The sequence below is a fragment of the Lagenorhynchus albirostris genome, chromosome 2 (assembly GCF_949774975.1).
Source record: "Lagenorhynchus albirostris chromosome 2, mLagAlb1.1, whole genome shotgun sequence".
NCBI lineage: Eukaryota > Metazoa > Chordata > Mammalia > Artiodactyla > Delphinidae > Lagenorhynchus > Lagenorhynchus albirostris.
This window is the reverse complement of record NC_083096.1, coordinates 128,992,326-129,019,125: the sequence shown is the minus strand read 5'-3', so window position 1 is coordinate 129,019,125 and position 26,800 is coordinate 128,992,326. Positions and strand designations below refer to the sequence as shown.

Sequence of the window (26,800 nt, the reverse complement as noted above, 5' to 3'; positions counted from 1 at the left end):
TTGGATTTCTCTCAAAACACAGTATGAATTCGTCAGTAAAAGAATGTAAGCCCAGAAATACATATTAACATGTCCTTTTTCTAATTTCATTTAAATTGCATCCATGCATATAGACAGATTTATAAGAAAGATGGGATCCGTAAGGAACAGAACTGGAAAAATATGGCAAATAATAATATCTAAAATATTACAAGTAAAATCGACTGGAGTAGGTTTAAAAGACTATAGGTTTTTATTTCTTGTCTATGTTATGGAGAGTAGAATCATCTTTTTCATTTAAGCAACCTGCTAGATACTTTTGTGTTTGTGCTTCTTGCTTGGATTTTGGAATTTGGCTGGTACTGGGTCCCAGGTAGCCTCTGGTGAATTCACCGTATCCTGAAAGAGAAACTGAGCAACAGCTCTTTCCCTACTCACATCATAGTCACTCTTGTTACTACAGAGAAATCCCAAAGAGGAAGAGCAACCAGAGATTGTTGGGGTAAATTGATAGCAGCCATGATCAAGATTTGAGGAGTGAAAGAAAAAAGTCGTAGGTCAGCATTTTGTGTTTTTCCAGGCATCATCTGGTCCACCAGTGTTTTATTGGTGCTGGACAATTTTCATCATTCACACCTGTGCTTGTCAGGAGCTTCTTATCTTCCCCACCACATTCTACCCATTGGGTGAGGCTGCCCAAATCACACCAGGCCAAGAACATATACTTTAAAAAAGTCCTCATCCGCACTCATTCCACAGAACACTAAAGAGAAGAGCCAGGCAAAGGAGAGGTGTCTCTAATCCTGCTCTCTGATTTTTGGAGGCTCCGATTAAAGCCTGAATTATGTGGGAAATGCATCGTGTCTATGATGTTTGCTAACACCCTTTTGTGTGGGGAAACAGTTTTCTCTGTACTACCCAGTTTCTAAAACTCCCCTCCTCAAACAATATGAAGAAAAACTCCGTTTGACAAGACATTTAAATCTATCAGTAAAATTTTCTTGTATGTTTCTGCTTTGTCTGTATGTACACATAACTGAAACCAGTACATCCTCATTAGCAAAGCTATATTATGCAATGGATAGATTCTCCTTAAGGTTCTCCAAAACCTCATTATGGTTTAAATAAGCCACAAACACAATGACTGCCTGTCTTCCTTTGGCCTGATTACCTGGAGTGTGTGTTTAGTTAGCTGTTTATGAAATCTTCTATTACCCAAGCCTGTTGACTGATCCATCATTCTCTGACTAGGTGTCTGTTCTCTCTTCCTTTTTGCTGATCACAGAGGCGCAGTCCGGTAAGAATCCTCAACATTTTTACCTTAAACATGTATAGAGATAATTCTTGCCTAGGCAAGGTGGCCAGGTTGGCTTCTTGTTAAATTTATGATAACCCAGTATGAACGAGGCAGATGAATTAGGTTTAGTGGCTGAAAGTCTCTGGTCTTATATGTGTCAAGAGCATGTTTTAGGATCATCAGAGCACTTTTCCATAACAAATTAAACTAATACATAGGTACCCCAACTCCTAGTGCTAAATGTAAAAAATGTGGTGTGTGTGTGTGTGTGTGTGTGTGTGTGTGTGTGTGTGTGTACAAGGGCTGGAGATTGTCCAGAAATCACCATAGAAATTTATAGCAAGGTGATAATAAAGAATAAGAAAACTGTAAGGCAAGTAAGGAAAGAATTTGTAAACCACATTGTTTTTAAGCCTGAATGTAACATAAGTCCCTGGACCATAACTCAAATTGTTCAGTGTACTGATATAGAGTCATACACAATCATAATTTCTATCTTGGGAGGAAGAGACGTACTTTCAAGTCAATCTTTCTAGGCTGTCACATATATATTCATCACTGAAGGCAAATCAGTATTAGTTTGCATTGCTCAAAGTAAATCTGTTATTTTCCTCAGTGTGATAAATTTGAGGCAACAAGAAGAAGAGACTTTGCTATGTTTGAAATGACCTGGACCTGCCCAGTCAGTCCCTTGAGAGAGGAAATGGAACTGAAACAATGCTGTCAGAAAGTAGGCCTATGTCAATTTGATCAGTCAATTACTACTTGAGACAAATACTCTGCGCCAGCTGACAAGCTGTGGTTCTCTGTTTAAGCCACGTAGTTGATGATCAAAGATAACACCTACAGGGACTATGTGGCTGATTCCAATCCAGCAGTGGGGTCACAGCTCAGCTTATGACAAGTTACTCCTTTTTTTAAAAAAAGAAAAAGAGTGAATTAACTAAGGCAAAATGCAGGAAGTCTATTCACAGTCTACCTATAAAGACAGTCCTTGAAAGGAAGAAAATGTGGTCGCTTGGGGAGGAGAAGGTTTCAGGATTCAATAGGCTTTTTTCCTGAATGTGCTTTATGTGGTCGACATCACCTTAACCTTGTTCTAGAGTTGTCCTGTTTCGACAACAAGGCCATCAAAATCTGTATGCCGGATCATGGGACAACGGGACTTTCTTTTCTGTTGCTAATGGTTTCCTGCTTATTGTTTGAACATCTGTTCCTTTCTAAATTGATATGATTTTATTCTTTCTAATTTCTAAACAACGGTTTTCTTGCATATTTCTGCCATGTCTTTCTTCCTCTTCACTGATGATTGTTCATTCATACGGAATATTTAATAAAATATTACAGAGGCTTCTTGTCTAGTGCCTCTCCACAATAAACATCTATCAAATGAATTGATACACCAGGAAATGATGAATACCAATGAACACCAAAGAAGCTTTGTATCTTTCTTGGTTTCATGAATATTACATTATAAATAAAGGGGTAAGACAGGTCTTCAAGGTCTTCAATACAGCTTCTGGGGTCCCCTAACTCCTGAATTTCAGGTCTCACTATACTAGGTAGGTCCTATTCCCTCAGTGTCAACTTCGTGATTGACTACTTGGACCTAACGCTTCCACCTGATCTTTTCCTTCAGACTTTATTAATAAAAATCTGACAATCTGAGACTCTCCAACCTAGAAAAACATTGTAACTCCATTTAAACAATTTGTTCTCTTATTATTTTGTCTACAGAGTCTTATTTTCCAAAAGCCAACCCACATCAAAACTCCTATAATGACCATAACTGATTTAAATGATCATATTTGCTTTAAATATTTATTAATTTAAATGAACATGTTAACTTACATGTACTGATTTAAAGTGTTTATCTATTAAAATAAATAAAATATTTATTAAAAAGTTTTTACTAATAATGTATAATAATCTCTATATAGCACATACATGCAAGTCACTAAAAAACATCTAGTGGATCTTATTCAGTCTGAAACTGCTCCTCAATTGTAAATGAGTTCAAAATGAGACAAAATTCTGATAAATCCTTAGGAAAGAGGGAAAGAACCTTCTTATAGGTCTGTTACAGAGGTGCTACATCTTGTCCTGAGTTGTTTATATTATCATTTGAGAGAAGAAAACATCTGTGACCACCATGTTGAGCCTTCACCAAAGTAGGAAAGTATAAAAAAATGTGTTTGATTATCACCCACCAAACTCATAGTCATACCCTTTTGAAAACTTTATTATACTTCCACTTCCCCAACCTGAGCTCTGCCCCTGTCATTCTCCTAAGGAGGCCCCGCCAAGCCATGTCCCATCTTATGAGGCCACGCTTCTAGTGGTCTGCTTTTCTGGAAGCATCACATGCTAAGGACCTTTCACAGCAGTTTTGAATCAAAACTTGAATCAATCTTCTGTTGTCAAAATAATTTTCTCCTATATATATAAATCTGAAAATGACCTTCTTATAAATCTGAAAATAACCTTATAAATCTGAAAATGACCTTCTCAGATTATTCCTGACAAGGAAATTGTCATTCCTATAGAATCACAGTGCCTTGAGCTAAAGGAATGACACCCAATTGACACCCAATTGATAGGTTGGTGCCCCCATGGCAGGCAAGTGAAAGAAATTGGGGTAGGAAGGGCAGGTGGGAAAGAATGGAATTCTCTGGTTCCCTGAATAGAACAGCCCACTCAGTGGTAATACCTTCAAGTTTTCCTTCTTTTTAACATTTTCCACGTGTATCTTTAAAAATTGCATTCGTAACTAATGACTGTTTCTACAAGCAACTTATGGACCCCATCTGATAAGAGCAGAGAGTACTCCTCATACAGTCTGTAATTTTTAAACGTTAAACATAAGTTAAACATGGATTTACTTTCTTGACTGCTAGATTTCAAGGGTTTTTTTTTTAATAGACTATTCAATATTTGCTTTAATTTACCAAATCTACCCAGGTAAGGGTTTTCTTCTGGTTTGGAAGACTTATTGTTTACTCTCTTTCCTCTCTGTAATCTTTGAATAAAATGAAAAATTGATTTATATGTGTGTGTCTACAATTTCCAACTTGAATGCAATTCTGAGAAAAAATTCATTTTTCCCCAACTGCATTTCTTTGAGTTCAGTTTAATTGAAATGACAGAAATATACATATTGTACATAACATATATGTGGTCTTAAACCTTATAGTGTCTATTTCTAATTCTAGGGTGCAATTAAAAGGAACTTATCCAGTAAGTATATCTTAGCTACCAGAAATAGAGTACGACTTAAAAGAAGGAACAGTTCCTTGGATCTTGGAGCATATATACATTCAACTTATACACTCTTGGGCTTGATTTTTAAGGCTTACAAATGTCTTACTCTTACAGCAAAGAAATTTTGTAATGATAAAAGAAATCTTGTAATGATAAAAGGGCTCTGTGGGTTCTGAATGACTAATGTTTAGATCCTGAAAGTGAATATGTTTTGGGGTAAACATTGCTATTTTCTTCCTATATTTGTCAACTCTTACTGTATCATTTGACTTTAGAAATGAATTTAATCAAGTGTGTGTTTGCTGATTGGGGTAGGGAGAGGAGGAGGGCTGAAGGAACTGAAGGTAGATGCAACTTACCCATTTTTGTGTTATTTGATGTGAAAATCTTAGTAAACCAAAGCGATATGAAATAGGTTATAATATACCTGTGGCATGATTTTCTTCTGCTGCATACAGCACGTTCTAGGAAATTTTAAATGAATGGTTCCTAGTTAAAGGTATAACATTTTCTTGGCATTTCAAGAAAAGAACAGGCAGAGAATGCTGGATTCATGCACTATGTACATATGGCCTGGCTTAGTATTCTCTTATGGTAATTGAAAAGCAGAACTGATCAAGGCAGCAGGCATTGAAAGAATGGTGTGCGATTCCACTAAGCTCTACAGTGTACACATCTTCCATTTGCTGGCTTATCATGGTAATTCCCTGGTTAACTAGTTTTATAAATACCAAAGAAAATGCTACTACATATGCCTAATATATGGCTGTTGCATTGCCAGGGGAGAGGGTTTGTTTTCTGGGTTTGTTTTGCAAAGTTTTCACATGGAGTTGCTTATTGATGGGACTTAAATCTCTAAGGTTTCCAAACATAGCTCATAAGACATAAAAGAAAAAACATGGTAAAAATATGCCTAAAAATTCCCTTTGTCCTGTGCGTCAGGTGAAGAAATAGCGAGACCCAGGCGTTCCACACCAACTCCAGAACTCATAAGGTGAGCATGAAAAACACTAGTTGTGTTTTATGCAAGGCATCATGCACTGTTAACAATGAAACAAATCTCCTTTGGGCTAAAGTCTCAGCATCTAATAACAAAGGGCCTGCCCATATGTGTATGTCACAGCAGTTTCAAATATGTTATCATTTCTCCTAAGTGCAGCCTGAGGGAGATCTTTAGGAAGGTACCCTGTAGTCATCTAAAGTAACATCTATCAGAATATGGAGCCCCTCACTAATGAGAGGATTAAACGTCTACATGAAGACGTCATTTGGTGTCTGGAATGCTGATCTGAAATATGATTATATTGCCTTACAAAGAGTAGCCTGTTTAGCTGGCTACAATTTTGTGGTACGTTCTACCTGCCACACACCAAAGGAATCGTCTATTTTGTTTTTTGTTTTTGGCAAAGCATTGTGTTTTACACTGTGTAATCCTTGGGATAAGTAAGTATTGTGCACATAAGCAATGTTTCCCCCAAAGACTCCTATTTCTATCTAAAGGCTGGATCCTTTTAACTTTCCCTCCTTCTCTAACCCCTCCCCTCTCCTCTTCACCTCTTATCCCCCAACACACACAGAACTCATGAGGATCAATGAAGGGAATCAGGTCTGGGGAAGAAATGGAGATAATTATGCAGCTTTTCTTTAATAATCAGTTTAAGTAATAATTAGTAGACAGGATGAGCGTCTAACTTACTACCTGTCTTTCCCCCCTGATTTCTCAATGCTCTTCTTTTTCTAATGTGCAGTATTAAGGTATTAGGAAGTTATAATTAGTCAACTGTGTGGGGCGGTCAGGGGAGGATGGAAGTTAGAAGCTGGTAGACTCAGTTTCTTATTCAAACACAAACTTCCTGGTGGCTTGTTTCTTAACTTCCCTGTGCCTGACTTTCACTAATCATAAACCCACATTAACTACAACACAGAGATGTGGTGAAGACAGATATAAATGGTTTTTGAGATCTTAAGAGAAGAAGGTGCTTTGCAATAAACTGTTATCTTTAATAATCTCTTCTAGGTATAGAGACTCAGATGCTTTGAAAGAGTTTCTCTCTTCATCGTATTTCTGTTGGACCAGCCCCTTGGGCCCCCGTTGAGAATGAGGGACCTTACCTCCTACTGATCCTTTTGTCCATAAACATTTGACCTCTTCATAAATATACTTTTTAGCCCCTCAGGAGCTTGAGTACATACATATATATGTACATAAGTGCACACACATACATCGGCCTTACTGTGGAAAATATTTGAAAGCTTTATATCTTTTTTAACATTAATATTTCCTTTCTCTATGTTTTGCTGTAATGTGTGTGATTCAGCAGAAAACCTCCAGATGACACCATGGCACTTGCTCCCCTCTTTGGCCCACCATTAGAATCAGCTTTTGATGAACAGAAGACAGAAGGTAGGAAAAACTCTGTATATCTGTAGATTTGTTTTTCCTTTCAATGAAGTATAACTTACCTAGAGTAAATGTGTTTTGAGGCATGTTTGTAATGTATCACCAGATCTTCATGTGAAAGGATAGTTCTGATCTAGGTGTGCTCTCAGCATGGGAATTTGGTTTGCAGACCTCTAGCATTTCAGGATTTGAAACTTTACTTCCAGAAGTAGCTAAGAGCTAACAAGTTCACTCTTCAAAAGAGGTCAATAAGAATTACTGCAAATCTCTACAACTCCCTGGATGGGGAATAAGTGTTCTATTAGCCAAACAGCCATTATTATGGAGCCAGACCTTCAAATTCCCCATCATAGTCACTGTCATTGTGATATAGCCTCTTTGACCACGTTTTCTCCCTTGTCGACCTCATCAGTGAAGGTGTCAATTGTCTTACTCACACAATAGACACTGTTTGCAGGTTCAAGACCCAGGAATGACCTTAAATCATTTAGCAACTTAGAAATAAAATGTTATGGGAGAAATATCATTTTGGCTGTTATTGCTGGGTTTACCTATTAAATATTTATTCCTAGAATTAAATATTTTAACTTTTAAACATTAACCATTTTTGGATGGCTGTGAGTAATGTATACCTTGCTGACATAAAAGAAACTCTTTATGAAAGGGATCTCATCTATTCCTAAAATGTATTTATGTCCAATGCATGGATCTCCAGCAGCTATATATTTGATAATATGGGGTATTTTTATAGAAATCATTTGATTTAAGACCCCTATGGTTATGTACAATCAAAGATGATTTTTCTAGGACCAATTGGTGAAGGAAATTAGATATAAGTGTTAAGGACAACAAGACTTGAAAGCATAGTAAGTAGGCTAAGATACAGTGATACAGCAAAGAGACTCCAAAGTACAGTGAATTAAACAAGATAGAATTTTATTTCTGTTTCATGTAAACTGCCTCGAAGTACACAACGTAGGACTGGTTGGGTGGCTCCTCTATCCTCCGCATGTGGCCTTCATCTCTGGGTGCAAGGGGGCTGCTCCAGCTCTCACCATCAGAAGAAAGGGGGGCAGGGGAGGACCCATGGAACTCACTGTCAGTTCTTGTAAGAGCAAAACCTGGAAGAGAGACGCATCACTTCCAACCAGAGCCCATCAGAAAGAATTTAGTGCCATATGGCCTGCTTAACTTTAACTGCAGAAGAAATGGAGAATGGATCCTGGGAGACAGCTAGCAGCCAGCCACAGCTGAATGTTTTTCAACAATGTAGTTAGCAAAGTGTATAAAGAACATCCCTAAATACTCCTTCAGTGATTTAAATGTCTACAACTTAGAATCCATAAATAAAGGTGGCCCTGCGGTGAGGTTCTCAGTTATCTTATTAACCGATCTGTGATCAGTCTCACTTTTCATGACATAAAGTCATGTATAGTGACTGAAGGTGGGGTTTGATTTGTTGCATTTGAATCTACCTATTAAAAAATCCCATAACATTATATAAACCTGATAGACAAAATAGAAAACAGTTCGTAAAAATCAAAGTGGTGTCTCACACTGCATCTACAAAAAACCAAATGCTACATCACATCTTTGGAGAATGTGTGCTTTCATGTTAAAACAAAACAGAGCTAAGACCATCATTGAGGTTTGTGGTGGAGAGGAGATACACACCTGAACTTGTCAATGAGCCTGTCTTGATTGTTCTTTAGGTGGTTTCAGCCCCTGAAGTTCTGTAAAGTTCCAACATTTGCACCGAACATACTAGCTCTTCCAATATCTGCACCTACTTTTCTTATCTACTCACTCTTACTTTCTTTATTGATTCTTCTATCACTAGTTTACAAGGCCTGAGAGGAAAGTGGATATTTTTGGAGTTAGGAATGCACGCCTGGGATCAGATCTTAGCTCTGCTGCTTTCACCATGTATGTCATTGAGCAAGTTGTTTAATCACTGTAATCTTTGGTTTCCTCAATATCAACCACATGGTGGTGAGGTGAGGACTAAAATATATCATAATAGCTACTGGCCTTGTGATAAGTGTTTTACATGTATTTTATATACATTATATTTATATACATTACCTCCTTTAATCCTTTTAGTAACTCTTTGAGATTGCTCTTATTATCTCTACACTGAAGGAAGGGAAGTTCAGAGGTTACACGAATTGCCCAAGGTCCTAGAGTAAGCATAGAGGCTGGATTCAAATCCACATCCAACTGACTTCCCAGCCTGTTTTACAACCTAATGAATTACAAGCAGTATTTACACAGACCCTGGCACATGACAGGTGCTGAGAAGAGCTAGTTCATTACATTGTTACCATGGCAACAACCAAAAAAAAAAAAGAAGAAATATTAGATTCAGTGCCCTTAGGCCTAATACCTAATTGCCCTGATTTACTTTAGATGCCTAAGGACTTATTTATTTTTCTGGTTCTCTTAATATGTTCACCAAACATTTTTTGAATAATTTAATTTCTCTTTATGATACTGTAAAAGGATTGTTTAAAGACCCCGTAAGATGCTTTAAAGGTGGGAACCGCTGTACAGAATTCAGGCATCTTCATTCTTGAAGCCTATTCATAGCAAACTTTAAATAAACCAACTTAAAACAAATGTCCATGGGAGTAATGCCTGGATTTTCAAGTGGGTGCCAGAAAGGAGCCAGTACATGTATTGACATTTAGAATGTCCTTAAGTGACCAACCAGGAAAAGAATGCAGACGCTCTGTTTTGCAAGTTTTTATTTAGCTATATGTGCACACACAGACACCCCCTGCGCACATGTGTGTGTGTGTGCGTGCACACACACACACACACACACACACACACTCTGCTCCTATGTCCATTCTCTGCTTGAAAAGAATGAGGAAAAACACATCTCTAAATTAATTTGCTAGGACTGAGGGAAGACAGAAGTAATTTTGTGAAACTCAACTTTAAATTGAAATTTTAAGTTCTAAACTCAGGACGTTTCTTTTTTGAACTCACCCTGGGAAATTTTCTTTTTATGTTTCCAGTTCTTTTAGATCAGCCTGAGATATGGGGTCCAGGCCAACCAGTTAATCCAAGCACGGAGTCGCCAAAGTTAACAAGGCCTTTTCCCACTGGAAGTAAGTTATGGGTCTGCTCTGTCTGGAAAAATAAGTGACTCATTTTACTGTCTGCCTGCATAGTGAAATTAGGCAACCCTTACAAAGTCTACATAAGCCACATTTGGACTGTTTAACATTAAGAAGAGATGTTATCCTGATAAGCTTTAGAGTTACAGGGGCCTAGGACAGTTGGTTGAGACAGGAATAATGTAATAAATAAAGCAGAATAAGTAACTTGGAATCTATAGCTTCTTCTGACGTCCCACAGGCTCATTCATTCGTTCAATAGGTTTATGTAGGAGTGATAAGCAAGTGAACTAAAGACCCTGCTATTCTCCAGGCATGGGCTAGCACACAACACAGAGGTAACCAAATCAGATAAGGTCTCTGCTAGGCCTACAGAACAACTGAGGCTACAGAGAACAGAGAGGGCACATTGAGAGGAAAGAGTGATAATTGGAGAACAAAAGAAATGATGCCATATGGTAGAGAGAAGCTGAGACAGGAGATCAGGGCAATTTCATCTCAAAGCAAAGAGAGCCATCATCTCCACTTATTCCAGAATGCCCCCAACCCTTACTCCAGGTGGCTGGGGAAAGAAGTCCTGAAGAAAAAAGTGAACTCATCAAATCTACCAAATATAGCAGTGAGAGGAAAACATACATTTAAAGAAAGAATAAGAAAACAGCGTACCTGTTGAAATTCTTAACTTTGGCCCACAAAGTGACAAGCCCAGTTCAGAAGGATGAGTCTCTGGGTTGGGGTTATAATACAATACTTTTTCTATCTCATGGATTTTTTTAGCTATAATTTCATCAAAGGAATCTGTTCATTCTTCCTTGATCCAAATCATTTTGCTTCGGTCTTTCAAAAATATACTCAAAATTTAAGACATATAACTTTGAGAAATCTTTCCAGACTCCATCCAAGCCATAATATCCTGACTCTATTAAAAAAAACCCTCCCCTGAGCCCCTCATTGTACTTGATCATACTCTGGACAGTAATTGCCTGTGACCATGATCTTCATTCATTCAGTAGTAAATTCCTTGAGGCCAGAGGCTCGTTGTAGTCAAACCCACGTCCTTCATTCCTAGTACAGGACATGGGACCTCATTGGTACTTGAGGCATATTGAACAAAGGAACGAATGAATGAAATGATGGTGTTATTGTTACTATCTGCCTTTCTCTTGACAAATTCTTATCATAAAATGGAAGAATCTGAATGAGTCCTGCTTCAATCCCTTAGCTTTGAACTTTAAAGAAGATGGATTGTTAATGGCTATTCCTTTTCCAATAGCAGAAGTATGAGCGAAAGCCCCAATCCTGCCTACCTAGGGAATACTGTGTAACTTAGGGAGAGTGTGATCAGCAATGCTTGGCTTCTTATCTCCTGGCAGCACCTCCACCACTGCCTCCAAAACACGTACCAGCCACTCCACCCCGAACAGGCTCCCCCTTAACAACTGGACCAGGTAAGCTTTATTTTTTCTGCTCTGGGATGACGTGGCAATCAGCAGTGGCCCCGTACCTCAACATGCTCTTGATGTGTTGGAAGCTATAGGCTAGACTAAACATGAAACTGTTTGCGTTTAGTTTTATTGCCATTACATTTCACTATGTAGACTTCTTTCAAAGTATCACTCCCAGGTTTCACAAAAGGGTTCACTTTCCTAACTCATGTTTTCTCTGTATAATGTTGTTGAACAAAGGCCACATTTACTTGTGAGATGGAAGAAAACAAACTCAATATCAAAAGTCATTGTTCAATTGACATCTCATTTCATTGGATCTCACTGTAATGATTTACAAATTAAAAGGCATAATTTGTATTGTTCCAAGAACCAATAAGTTTCTTTCTAGAATTAAAACTGTATCGTCCACAATGATAATAGAATGGTTCCCGAGATATGCAGCATACAGGTAAGCTTGGGTGGTGGGAATTTTTCCCAGTAGTTATTAAAGTATTTATTATCCCACGGCAAAGAGATGTGTAAGGATGATAAAATATGGCAAGGAATTGCTGCATGCCTTTAGACAGATAATTTCTAAGGCACATCTTTACCGTCTATTAAAATCAATACTATGTATTCCTACAGTTTATAATCTACCTAGTCTTACTGGACTAGCAAGTCAAAAGCAGTAGTAGTGGGCTTCCCTGGTGGCGCAGTGGTTGAGAGTCTGCCTGCCGATGCAGGGGACACAGGTTCGTGCCCCGGTCCGGGAAGATCCCACATGCCGCGGAGCAGCTGGGCCCGTGAGCCATGGCCGCTGAGCCTGCGCATCCGGAGCCTGTGCTCCGCAACGGGAGAGGCCCGCGTACCGCAAAAAAAAAAAAAAAAAAAAAGACAATAGTAGTTATTTTATGTGCCTGAGTCCTTAGAATGCAGTTCTTCATCACCTTTGGAATTCTATTGCAGCTTCATCCTTAGCTATTTATGCAGCCTGGTGAGTTTGATAGCTACAGAGTGGGGTATTTATCAACAAGAGCAAATGCAAGACATAGTCATTTATGAAATTTACATTGATTCAGACCCAACAGTCATCCAGAGTGTCACAGGTAAAGGTGTTTGCAAGTTCAAATCATTTTGGCCCCTTGGATTCCCATGAATGTGTTAGAGATAAATAAATCTACCAGCAACAAAATTATAAATATTGTGGCCCATTTATCTGTAGCCTTGGAACCTTGAAGGTTAACTCTTTTCAAATGTGAAATATGGAAATATTAAGCCAGCTCTTATAGTTAGAAGGTTATTTAAAGGTAAAGTGGCTTCTGCTCATGCCTTGCAATTATTTAGGTAACAATTTCTAATTTAAATAACCTCAGTTTAGTAAAAGGTACACTTCCTCACATTTCAATTGTTATCAAGTATTTCCTGCCAAGCTGTAGAAGATAGTTTTAATTTTTTTCTCTTATTACTGAAAAGAATTAAAAAGAATAGCTAATGCTAATACTTAAGCAAAACAGACTTTTTTGTTTTGCGACTTCAGATAGATATATATCAGTTATGCCTTCGCTGTTAACAGGTTAGACTTGAGAAAAGAAATTATAAAGATGTTTTTATAATTTTCTTCCCTATTAAACAGGTATGTATGTAACAGTTCCAATAAGTAGTAAATGTATTCTCATTATCCTATGTGTGTGTGGTGTGTGGAGTGTGTATGTGTATGTTTGTAAATATTCATGTGGGGATATCTCTTTAAATAATCTTTGTGCTGTGTTTCTGGTGTGTTCAAGGTGGAGGCTATACAACTAATTATGATGTGATCATTTTTTTTAACTAACAGATATTGTCATTAGTTTCACGAAACATTTTCATTTAATATGCCAGAGTAGACAATCTTTATCAAATGAGGGTCATTTCCAGCTATCAGTTCTTTTTTGGTTGTGTCCTCTGTATTTCAGTAGGCCAGATTTTCCAAAGGGACCTCCCTTTTGGAATTTCCAGTTCCAGAGCTTGTACACTTCTGTGAACCTAACACTGCCTTCTCAGAATGACCACACTTTGCATGCCTGTAAGCAGCCTTGGAGGGCAGTCGCGTGCTCAAGTGCTTTCGATGATGGTAGAAGTAGCCAACTCGGGTCACCCCACACGAGGGTAAATGATAGCAAAAAAGGCGATACTCATATTGTAGACGCAAGGAACTCTTCCCTTCCCTTCAACTCCAATCAAGATTTTCCATTGTGAAATATGCCTACCTAGGCACCTCACAAGACAATCTATTTACCAGGCTTTACCTCACCCCTCCCACTTCCCATACAAATAATTTTAACAAAGTCAATTAAATTTTAAAATCAACTACTTTAACCACAGGAAATGACCAGGCAGCCACAGAGGTCAAAATTGAAAAACTACCATCAATCAATGACTTGGACAGCATTTTTGGCCCTGTGTTGTCCCCCAAGTCTGTTGCTGTTAATGCTGAAGAAAAGTGGGTCCATTTTTCTGATACATCCCCGGAACGTGTTACTCCAGAGTTGACTCCAAGGGAAAAGGTGGTGTCCCCACCAGCTGCCTCAGACAACCCAGCTGACTCCCCGTCTCTGGGCCCCCCGGGCCCTCCTGGCCCCCCAGGACCTCCAAGTCCCCCTCGCAATGTACCATCGCCACTCAACTTAGAAGAAGTCCAGAAGAAAGTCGCTGAGCAGGCCTTCATTAAAGATGATTACTTAGAAACAATCTCATCTCCTAAAGATTTGGGTCTGGGGCAGAGAGCAACTCCGCCTGCCCCACCACCACCCACCTACAGGACTGTGGTTTCATCCCCCGGACCTGGCTCGGGCAGTGGTACGGGGACCACCAGTGGTACGTCTTATGTTTGAGTGTGCTTCGTGTGACCGGGAATGGCCGTGGCTACTGCAGTGTGAGCAACGCCCTCCTCCTGCCTGGCAGTTGGCTTTAGAGCTTCAGCCATCCCTCCTTTGGCGTGGGTGTCCTGTGCCCTGTGGCATGTACTAGTGCATCGAATGCTCACGGTCATAGTGCAAGTCTGTGGATGTGTCCTGCCCTGCACTCGCAGCCCTTAGGAGTGCCCTGCCTTCCACCCTGCAGATAAGGTGTATATTTTTTAAAGAAAGCTGTGATGTCATTGTTTAGAATTCAGGAAAAGTTCTAGAAAGACAGGTTTCACAGCAAATGAGTTTCATGTTTAATGTCTGATTTCCTCATCAGATGCCTCCACGAGATCCCTAGTTTGTTTGGGTTTTTTCGTTTTTTTCTGCTTTATTGAGATACAACTGACAAAATTGTAAGATATTTAAAGTGTACAATTTGATGATTTGATATACACATACACTGTGAAGGATTCCTCCCACCAAGTTAATTAACACAGTCCATCACCTCACATATTTACCTTTTTTTTTCTTTTTTTGGTGAGAAATTTAAGTTCTACTCTCTTAGCAAATTTCAGTCATTCAATACAGTCACCACGTTATACATTAGATCCTCAGACATTATTCAACTTACAAGCTTATAAATCTGTTTGTATTTTTTTTCAAGAGTCCTAGTTTTTGTAGATCAATGCGTTTTCTTCTATTTTTTTTCTGTTTATTTTCCTTATGGTGGGAGAACTATGTTAACACCTCTAATTACTTCAGAGAAAAAGAAGTAGGGTTTGAAAAAGAGATTTTAGAGGACAGCAAAAAAAGAGGCTGCCTTATTGCATCCCCAGCCTAATCAAGCTGCCACTGAAACAAACTGCTCTCTGATGTCATCATTTGACATGCTCATCAGCCTATGAGGTCAACTCTAAGTATAGTGACAGGGGATGGAGCAGTTTATCAGAAATGTACATTTTGGGATTCTAAATGCACATGTTGACATTGAATCTGGTATTTTGGTTTCCCTTATTTGAAGCTTCATTTTGTGCTCTCTAATTATGAAAGGATGGGAACTACCAAGCATATCCAAGAAAGACCAAGATTTTTCTAATGCAGCTTCTGTATTATTCATTCCATTGGTGCTCATGTTTGTCTGACAAGATCCTCCACTGCCTTCCCAACTGTTCCTGTGGGTTTGGTTTAGGTTCCTTTGCAGGGGTGTCAAGGACTATTTGTTTTTTATTTTCTTTGAAAGAGGCGACCGAGTCTAAGTTATTTACATCCAGTAAGAGACAGAAAGGAAAGACGTCTGTCTCTATTCTAATAGTCATCATTGCTTCTGCTTTCAATGGAGTATCTTTCAGTGCTTGCTCTGGTTTGCAAACTGCTCTGTGCTTTAAAGTGAGAGCATCCAAGCCGATCAAGGAGAGGACTGGAGAGTCACATGCACTGCCCACAAAATCAGTGTTTTATATCCTTAGGTGTGCCCTTCCTCCACCAAGAAGGAAAAAGAGTACAGTACTAAAATTTAAGTTTGGGAAAGTATGTTAAAACAAAATTGGCAGGCTGCTTTACTATAGGACCTCTGAGAGCCATTATTTTGCCAACAAGAGCAACAGCTATAGTTCCTTGTCCTGGCTTCATGCCAAGAACTTTATGCACATCATTTCATCCTTACAACAACCCCATGAGGTGAATACTCTTATTTCCCCCATTTTACAGATCGAAAAACCAAGGCTCTTGGATGTTTAGTAATTTGTCCAAGTTTACACAGCTGCAGGTGGTAGACTTGGGATTCATCCTCGGGTCTCTCTGATCTCAAGCCTGTGTTCTCAACCACTATGCCCTCCAGGCACTCTTGTAAGGTTTAGTGACAAAATATCCCAAACTTATCTGAGACTGACACACACCTGTACTGCACAGTGTCATCAAGATCACCAAAAGTCTTCTCTCCAAACCTACTCCTCTGTGTTCCTTTCTATAATTCTGGAGGGTTAGAGCCTCACTTCCACCCTCTATTCCTTTTTAGGTCTTTGGGGTTCTTACTTAACTGTAAAGATAATAAAGGGCCCCTAGGTAAAACCTTCAGTTCAGACCTCAACCCCAAATAAACTAGCTGTCCTCTGTCAAAGAGGGGCATGTTTCCATTGCCTTGGATGGGACTCTCTTTCCTGGGCCAGGCTCTGAGTCTTCCGAAAGAACTTTTCAAGGAATAACGCCTTCTCTCCAGTGGCCCAGCCACTATGCTCTCCTCAAAGTGAACTCCTTTGGTTGGGGGAGGGGGGCTTTGTTACTCACCCAGCTCCTCCAACACCTTCCACAAGGCTCTGGGAGATGCTTGTTTGGTTGAATTGACCACTGAGTGACAAGAGAAGCTCTAGCTTTCTTTCTAGAATCCTTGGGAGTTTTGTTGTTTTAGTGTTTAGTTTCCATATTCTTATTTAAAATTACTTGAAAATGTTACCAGTAAAGACTATCAATTCTTAATAACTGTGCTGGAAAAAAACTATACTTTGCTGGTATTAAAGGATTGAATTTCTAAATAGAAGACCGAACTGGGCCAATGAAGCTCATGAATAAATAAAACTGTGCACCATTATCTCCTTAATTAAGTCCCAGTTTATTTGCTTGTAAATCTTTTATTGATGAAATATACACAGACTGGAAGAAATGTAAATTTAGGATTAAAAGAATAGGATACGGTCTCATGTTTTAAAGATTCATAGTGCTTATCACTACTTGCTTCTTAAAACTTAACCTGATGGGAATAACTCATCTTGTATACCTCAAACTATATTTAATTAGATACCATTATGCCTACATTAAAAATTTCATTCACACTGAGATGACTGCCAATGACCAAGTTTAGACAGTACTCAGGGCTCGTGAATCAGAAGAGTTACCTGCTATTGAAAAAGTTGGAAGTTAAGAATTTGCTCCAAGAACTTTAATTTCCTTATGGCAAAAGTTCAAAATACATAGTTTGGCCAACACATTGCTTTATTGGAATGCAGACACTGATTCTTGGCAAAGGCTATCTCTTCTCCTATGTGGGCTGTGTGTGCCCAGGGGATGGAATGGGGAAAGTGTTTTCTTGGCCTGCAGCAAGTTTGGAGGCCAGGGAAAGAGAGGTGTCCGTAAAGATAGAACGTTCAGTGCAACGTTTCCCGACTGGGGAAACTAAAGAAATAGTAAAGCATGTTAAACACAAACAGACACACACATACAACCCCCCATAAGCAAATAACTTTGAGCTACCTGGGGTTGAATTAAACAAATATATTTCCTAACTACATGTCCAATATGGAAGCCACTAGGCACGTGGGGCTATTTTAATCTTAATGGCAATTAATTAAAATTAAAAATCAGTTATTTAGATGCAGTAGGCACAATTCAGTGCTCAGTGGTCACATGTGGCTAACGCCTATCTTATTGGACAGCACTTGTTCCAGAACATTTTCATCATTGCAGAAAGCTCTGTTGGACAGTATTGTTGTAGGGCTTTTAATGTGCTGGTCACCAAAAAAGAAATGCAGTGTGAAACCATTCCCACATATGTTTAATACTTTCCTCAAAGCAATGGTATAATTGTGTCCTAAGGAACACAAGTTGGGAAAGACTGATTCTTCACATATTTCGAAGTGCATATATTTTAATTCATTTGATTCTCCTCCACAACATTGTCATGTATTAGCCTCATTTTACAGATAAGGAAACGGATGCGGAAAGATAGCACTTGCCACCGTTACAAAACAATAAATAGCAAAGCCAGTATCTGTCTGACCTCAGGTCTGTTGGATTCGATTTACCACTTCTCTCCCCTACTCCCCTCCCCCACCCACGAGCACACACACAAAAAGAGAGATGAAAGTTGAAGTCATCCTTGTGTGGTTCTCATACCAAAGCTATGATCGAACTCCAGGTTGAGAGCAGCAGATGGATTGAGAGCATGTCAATGGTTGCCAACTTTTCTGAACTCACAAAACTCAAATGATGTACATGTGATTTTTAAAGTTAAACAATGTTGTCCAATTATTTTCCAGCATTGTTCTTGGGAATAAACACTGCTTGAAGGGAAAATGAAAGTATAATTGAAGGTAGAAGAATGAGGATAGAGATGTACAAATAATAACCCTCTATATTCTTGCAATACAAAATAATTGTGTAATCTCACAAAATCGTGTGAAACGTTAGTACAGTTGTGAAACACTCCTTAGGCCCTGACTACTCTCTGCTGAATGTGTGTATTCTGTCAAGCAGGTTTTGCTTCTTAAACACTCCCTTAGTATCTTCTAACTGCACAACGAATCAATGAAATCAATTCAGTAAAGAAAAAGTGAGTAAAACAGTAAAGAAAACATGCCGCAAAAGGAAAAGGAAACCAGTTAACTAGCCACTTTTTTCCTTGCTTCTAGTCGTACCTGTATCAAAAAACAATCTTTACCATCATCAACTGCCTTCCATTTGTGTAGTATTTTATAGTTTAGTAAATACTTTAATAAGCATTGTCCATTCCAATTGTGACAACCCCTTTGCAAAGTAGAAACATGTCTTATTTTTTAAAAACAGGAAGCTGAGGCTCAGAGAAGTCAAGATCCCACAGCTGACCTCTTCCCGAGATTGACTCAGAAGACTAGTTCTTGGAAATAGACCCATGGATAGACATTTTGACCCACTCCTATAGCATGGTTTTCCAGCAAAGTAGAACCCTCAAAAAAGCTCCATAAAACTTCCTGACAAAGACTTTGCTATGTAAAGATTTATTTCCCATCTCTTTGCTGTCACTTCTGTTTTCTGAAAACATCCTGGGTATAAAGAAAACTTTGTAGTGGGACCTGTCAAAATATATCCTATTCTTTTATTCAGAGAAGATTAGCCAAAGACTAAGAATATTTATATTGAGAGAAAAGTATACAGTCTATCCATGAGAAAAGAAGACCTTTTTGCAAAATATGGGGCTAAGGTCCACCTAAAGCTACAAGACACTGCATTTAAAAGCTCAGGCTTTGTAGTTACATAGACCATTTGAGCTACGTGACCTTGAGCAAGTTACTGAATATCTCTGAGCTTTACTTTCCACTGAGATAGTAGAAGTACCTTCCTCCAAAGCTTATTGTGGGGATAAAATAAGATAATGCATGTAAAATGCCTAACATAGATGCTGACCCAATAAAATAAAAAGTGAGTATACAATAAAAAGTTGGTAGTGGTGGAGAGGAGGTATCGGTAGGGATGGGTGGTAATAATTATTAGGGTTTCGCACCGATGAAACTACACTTAGAATAAGCAACACAGAGAAACACAATGCACTCAACATTTCAAATTGTTTAAACAAAGGAGCAAGATTTTCACCTCCAGGACATGCCTAAGATGGGAGCAGATGCTGAGGTGATGGGTTTTGCTGCTCAACTCCAAAGCTCCTTGAGAATCTGAAAACTGGACATGGAGGTGCTGGTCTAGGATTCTCCAGAGAACAGAGTTTTGTGACATGTTGGAGGGGAGGCTAGGTGGGGAGAGATATTTTCCTGGGGCACAATTTCTTAGACTTTTCTTGGAGTGATTTGATACCTGTGCTTCTAATCAAAGTGAAAAAACCCTCAGGAGTAGTTGGAAGTTCTCTGACTGAACAAGAACAGTTTGGAATACTGATTTGACTTTCTTAAGGTTGTTAGCCAAGTAGTTTACCCGTGTATCCCGGACGGATGACTGAAGACAGGCAGACCCCTGAGTCTAGAGACCTCTCTGGTGTGCTCATCAGCGTGCATGCCAACCTCTGTGTGTCCTCTGTGTTTCACATGTTTGTCATTGACAGCCAGAAAAGTAAATCCAAGGGCTCTTTTAAAAATCATCACAAAAATCATCGCAGGCAACCTCTACACAGACAGATTCCTACCTAGCCACCTTTGAAAAATAAAATCCTCTAAATTCAATGTGTTTCTGTTAAGATTCTACACACAAAGTATGCGCGTACCATGTAATTTACTTTCTTACATTTTGTCCTTTGCTTACCATCAAGTGTTTGCTTACATTTACGAAGTTAGCACTCATATCTTGAAGCACAGTAAGAAGAATACTTCTCTTCTGTGTTTTATATACATAAATATTTATATATATATACATTTACACACATATTTTTATATATGTATATATACATATAATATGAAAAATCTTTTTTTTTCAAGTTCTAACCTCCATTTTCATCTTGGACATAAATAAATTCTGAATATGCAAAAATCAAGAGAATTTATCATAAGTTTGGTGTGTACCATGGTCAAAATGAAGGATACCCACCCACCCAGCCAAAAGAGTCTTAAGAATATATTTTCTGTCACAGGGAGTAATAAAAGGATTTACCTTTCACTGGGTGTCACATGACAACAAAAGGCAATGAGCTTCAGCTTCTGCCATCAACCTAGTGATTTTTTTTCTTTATTGAAAAAAAAAAACAAACCCAAACCCCATGTGCTACAGAGTTGACTGTACTAACTGCTGAGGTGAAAAAAATGGCTGTGATTGACACTGTGTTGGGGAATGGGGAAGGCGGGATCCAGTGATGACAGCACTTTTGGCCACCTGCGTTCCTAGTCATTTTTAACACCAGCTTGTTTTTCAGGTGCATCATCCCCTGCTCGGCCAGCCACCCCCTTGGTTCTTTGCAGCACCACGACCCCACCTCCACCTCCTCCCCGGCCTCCGTCTCGGCCAAAGCTACCTCCAGGGAAGCCTGGAGTCGGAGATGTGGTAAGTTCCCTTCTGCCCTGGCCTGCTCAGAAACATCCAGTGGGAATGACAAACAGGAGTCCAAGTGCCTGAATACGGGTCATCTCAACTTCAGGTCTAAGTCTTACTTACAGTGCTTGTACAAATGGCCCTGACAGGTGACATCTGAAAGACAGTCACTGCAATCAGAGTGTACGTTTCAGTTGCCCTCAAATCTCTAACATCTTTCAAGCCAAGGTCGAAAATAGTAGGAATAGGATCCTGGGGCCCTTAGTTCTTCTACAGTGGGTTTGATGAAAATTAAGATAATAATGCTCAATTGTGCTAAATCCTTTAGAATGGGAGGTGTTTCCTTTCACCATATTTATCTGATTTTGGAAGATTCCAAGGGAGGGCAAGCAAGTCCTGATTTCTGTCCCCAGACTACAGAGAAGTTACTGGTGGTAGGCACACTATGTGACTATAAAGGATGGTGGTATGACCCAATGAGTTTTTTCTGACATTTCTTGCATCATGTTTTAAGGCTGAGGGATGGGAAACATTCTGTGTGAACAATTAAGAGACTTCTGGCAGAGGTAAATTTCTTTGGTATCTGCACACAGGAGTCACAGACTGGTGATGTCCCTGATACCTAGTTTAGCTAGCACAGTACAGTATTCTGTATTCAGATATCTTTCAGTGGGTATAAGCTCTCACATTATGTTACTTGCTTAGCTCCTGGGGGCATAAGAGGCCATCCTCCTGAAACATCACTGACCACACCCCAGACCTCAGCTTCTCTAAATGTGATGTTCCTGTTGAGTGCAGCGCATTACGGTTGATGGTTCCTCTAGCTCCATCCACAAGCTCCTGTACAGATATAATCAACTTCAGTGTAAAAATGGTGCCACCTGTTCTGTTTTAAGAACCTGAGTTGTCATATCTGGGGCCGGGAGACCCTAAAAATATGGAGGGCAGACCTGTGAATCTAACTTTCCATTTCTTTTCTTTTCCCTGCAGCCCCGACCTTTCAGCCCTCCCATCCATTCTTCCAGCCCTCCTCCGATAGCACCCCTAGCCCGAGCTGAAAGTACTTCTTCAATATCGTCCACCAATTCCTTGAGTGCAGCCACCACCCCGACAGTTGGTAAAAATTATCTCCTCTCTTCTAATCTGTTTGTGGTTTTGACTGGCTATTATTTATGATCTGAAAACCCTAACGCCCAATGTTTCTGATCAAAGTTGTTTTGCTGTGTGTTTTGCTACTATCATCTGACTCTTCTTTTAAAAGCACCTTCTCAGCAAAGAAGGCAAAGTGCTTTAAGTAAGCAAATAAGCAAATAAAAGAATGTGAACACCTGTGTTTTGCAGGAATTCTCTTATGCTATTTCCATGCAGAGCTATTCATAAAAGTAAAGAAGAAATCGTCAAATAAGATCCTATAATTTAGATATTATTTCTTATAATGAAAATCGTCTCCATTGAGGGGGGAATGTTTTTTTAAATTCCAACCGGGTAACGCATCAGAAATCACAAAATTTAGAACTTTTATTTTCTTGAAGCTTTCATTTCTTCATCACTTTGGTTCTCCTTATGTTGACAGATGGTATAAACATGGGCACTGTGGGACGTGAGAAAACTTTTCGACATTTTTTGTAGTGCTTTTCAGTGATGTGCGGTCAATTTTCCCCAAGAAATAAGTCATTGCTGGCATTTTCAGTAAATGCCTTTGTGCCTCTTTCCTTATGGTGTGATGAAAGTGAAGAGTTGAGAATGGCTGCTCAGCTGGATGGTTTTCCCAGGTTTCAATGCCTCTTTTTGCCTGGAGTGTCTTCCCTCTTCCCAAGGCCGGTCTCTGTCTACACCTCTTTACCCACCTTCCATAGCTCCTGCTGCCTCTCTCATGTTTGCATGGTATCTCTGACCTGGGCTTTCCCATTCCATTTTTTCCCATTGTCTTCCTTTATTGTCTGAATGCCCTCCAAGTCTCCCGTATTATAAACCAGCTGGCTCATGCTGCATTGCTTGGGAGAATCATTAACCAAAGCTAAATAAATTCCTGCTGCTACTTGCCAAAAAAGAGCACACTACAGAGTTGCCCATGGGAGGAGTAATTTGATCAAAGCCTGAAGCTCTTCTGGAGAAGAAATCCCTCTTTTCCCAGGGAAATAAGTTAAGGTGTGCCTCTTAGGCCCCCAAAGAGAATTTCGACCATATCACGTGCTCTACATTTTTAATCAGATCAGCCCCAAAGAATTCTTCAGATTTGGTGAAAATATAGCCAGTTATCCAATTTCATATGATTCGTTAACAGACAGATATTTAACACCATTTATATAACCATGTCTATTCTTTACCTGCATCATCAGCTGGGGCAATTCAGGGCTCCCTAATTTTAGATGCCTATTAGCTAGTTTCTCTCTGGGTTTTTTTGTTGTCGCTGTTTTGTTTTGTCTTTTCTGTAACTTCTGACCTTATTTTTGAATTCTCTTTAATACTCTTGATTGCTACAGCCATTTCCCCCACTCCTGCTTTGTTGTTTTTCTTTTGTTTTTTCCTCAAGGTCATTTGTTCCACTCACTCTCTGTGATTTTCCTGGTGGTCCAGAGAGGAAAGTAAGGATAATAAACTGTCACTCAGAAAGCAGACCTCAAGTGACCTCAGATGACCATCTAACCTATTCCTTCAACTCATTGAGATTCATAGAGAAAATTGCACACACAGAGCATTTGACCTGTGGCCACGTTTTGTACCATGTGTTCTCATGCTCCCTGCTGCAGAAATCTCAAATCCTGGTCAGTGACTCTGATTCTTAACACAGCTAGTATGCATTCTTTTAAGATGAACCACAGAGGGACTAAAAAGAGGAAAAAAGCCACCTTAGAGGCTGGTCACATTGCTTCATTGCTGAGGAGCATTCTGATTTTATCTGTTTGGGTCTGTTATTTTTGTTTGGTTTTCATCTTCTTCACTCTCTTGTTCTTTATTTCCTGCTGCTGTGGGTCACCTGACAGCCGTTTCTCTCTGAAGTAAATACATTGTCAACGACCGCCCAGCAGCACCTTGTGTAGCATTGTTTATCTCTTTTTGGAGAGGATGTGCTTTGGCTGTTCAGCACTAAGGTGCTGACTGTTCATGACTGCCTTGGAACATCAACTTAATGTAATCAGATGGCTTGGGGGAGATAGAATTTCAGCAGCAAATTCCTGACATCGATGGCTCAATATTTCCCTCCCTCCACCAAGATACTTTTCTGACATTTCCTGTGACACTTGTGCCAAAATTGGGACATGTGTGGCAGAAACTGGATACTTATTATTTGTACTTGCTTATTGCAAAGTTTAATGTAATTCAGGGATTAAATTTTTAAGAGCATGTCTGGTCTTCCTACACAACAATTCAAGTAAGAATTTGCTCCTGCCAGACTTCAGGCATAAAATCTTTTTCATGAGACCTGTGGTTATAAAGTAGTAAATCTGATGCCAAATGGAAAACAGGACTTTCTGTGCATTGTCACATTCAAATAATGAAGAGTCCCTTTGCAACTATATGTCACTGAATTTAAGTTACCTTCAATCAGAAGATGCACTATTATTTTCTATATGACTGAGAAAGGGCGGAGAAAGCTGCCAGTTGAGGTAAGGTGCAATACTTCCTTATCATATTGATTTTAAGACCCATCCCATTTCCAGAGAGGTTAAAAAGTACACATAGTAGAATCAATGAAATACAATAAACTCCTTTTGTACTGAACAAAGCTCACAGGACCTTCACTATTTGATTTGGGGGGAAGAATCCTATTAATATTATGTGAGTAAAGAAAGTGTTTAAAGTTATTCTATTGTCAGAAACAAATTCCTAGACATTTAGAGATAGAGATAAACAGGGAGTTATCTCTAATTGTATATATCCAATTTATTATTTGTTTCTTATTTCTATAGGTGATAGTCATTTTTTTCGATGTTTGCAAAACCTTCCTTTGGTACCCCAATGCAAAAAGACCACCCTGAAGATAATTTTTCTTCATTGTTAAATTCACTATGAATTATATTCCTTCACTGTTAATTATGCATTTTTAAATTACATCTTTAACATCCCAGGAATCTGTAATGAATGAAAGGTAATCATTTACGGGCATCAGATGGACTTTGATGCTTCCTTTGGTGTAGATCTTTGAGCAAAAGTGATTTGTATTCAGTACAGGAATATTAGTCATAGCATTTAAAACTTAAAATATTTCCTCCAAGTCTTTGTGTCTCTAAGCTGGGTGGCAATTCTGACTTAGATAAGCTTTTTAAAAAATATAACTATATTAACATCAATTATTCTGGACAAAAAGAAAGACCTTTGGAGGTGGATATTCTTGATCCCAATTTTAAATTCTCACAGTTTAGTATTTTTTTCCTTCTGCCTTTTTTTTTTTTTTTTTGAAAAGCCTGTCTCCAGTACTGACTTCCCTATCTCAGATCAATCTGAGGCAATTTCCATGGTTAGTTCTTAAGGAAATTTTTCTTCTGTACTTGATTTGAGTGTTGCCCTTATTTAAATTAAGCACAGAGCTATGCAACCACCCATTTTTAAGTTCTCTGATTTATTTAGTATGTTTTCTTCTAAGCGCTCAATGTCTACAACCACAATAAAAAATGATAGCCACCCTGTTCAGCCCTTACGAACCATTCTTTTGTAACTTCAGCTCAAAGAACAAATGACAGTATTGGAGGCTCCTCATTTTAAGGAGATTGTAAACAGAAAATTAGTTCTTCAAAAGAAAGGAATATTCTCCACCATTCCCCACTAATAGGTATGAAAAGGCACTGTTACATTCAGTTTCTGCCAATGTAACTTTTTTGTGTCCTATTTTCTGGAGATATTATGGGATATCCTTCTTAGGGCCAGTTCTTTTTCCTCTCCTACAGATATTATAGGAGTTGCATTCGCTTATTCTAGCCACCAAGGAAGCCACATGTATATTAAAAGCTGATTGACAGGTGCTATCCTAGAGCCTTAAGAATTGACAAAGAAATAGTTTCCCTGCCTTATTCACTAAGTCTAAGGAGGCAAGCTAGTAGAATATTTTCCAAGAAGCAGAGTTTTTGAAATAATTTTACTACCCTCATCCATTTCCTTATCTTACTTCTCCGCGTTCTAGGGAAGATTCTCCCTTACCGGTCTTTGTACAGAATTTATTCAATTTTCTATTAAAGTTATAATAATACCCTTCAGACGTGTGGCACTGATTGATCTAAATCACATAGAATAAAACTTCAATTGTCTACATTTGTTTGTTGGTGAGGAGGGAGACCGTGTACAGAGATCCAGAACGGTTGGGATTCAGAGCAACTGTTGTGACCAGTTTACAAAGACATATGGCCATGCCTGATACCATAGCCAAAGATGGAATTACAATAATGCTGTTCAAAATTAACAATCCATAACTACCAAGTACAGTGCAAGGCAAATTGAATTTGGATATTGATGAAGTTGAAATGGGATACTTCATTCAGGGACCTCAGATTCATACTGTTGCATTTTTATGGTCTCATTAAAAGCTTCCTCTTTCCCCATGGGGAGGAAGGTGCATGCTGGGTGATCCCATTGAGCTGTCAGCACTCTGTCCAGAGGTTCTGTTGATGGATATATGTCCAGCCACTTGAGAATTGTGTCTGAGTGAAATACACCTGCACGAGTCAATTATTAATGATAGTGCTTTTAACAACTCCCTGAAAAGGTGGGGATGTGATTTC

At 39.0% G+C, this 26,800-nt stretch overlaps 1 protein-coding gene across 4 annotated transcripts in view; it reads left to right on the top strand.

Moving 5' to 3' along the window:
- SGIP1 (SH3GL interacting endocytic adaptor 1) overlaps nucleotides 1-26,800 on the top strand; it is a 217,130-nt gene that overhangs the window by 141,630 nt on the left and 48,700 nt on the right. For 2 of the 4 annotated variants that reach the window (XM_060139821.1, XM_060139823.1), the window contains 8 exons: nucleotides 4,489-4,513; nucleotides 5,480-5,531; nucleotides 6,856-6,941; nucleotides 9,962-10,054; nucleotides 11,437-11,511; nucleotides 13,852-14,343; nucleotides 20,971-21,098; nucleotides 22,077-22,203. In XM_060139821.1, the coding sequence (XP_059995804.1) occupies nucleotides 4,489-4,513; nucleotides 5,480-5,531; nucleotides 6,856-6,941; nucleotides 9,962-10,054; nucleotides 11,437-11,511; nucleotides 13,852-14,343; nucleotides 20,971-21,098; nucleotides 22,077-22,203 (1,078 nt within the window). The remainder of the gene's footprint in view (nucleotides 1-4,488; nucleotides 4,514-5,479; nucleotides 5,532-6,855; nucleotides 6,942-9,961; nucleotides 10,055-11,436; nucleotides 11,512-13,851; nucleotides 14,344-20,970; nucleotides 21,099-22,076; nucleotides 22,204-26,800) is intronic. The other 2 variants (XM_060139822.1, XM_060139824.1) reach the window with 2 other exon arrangements.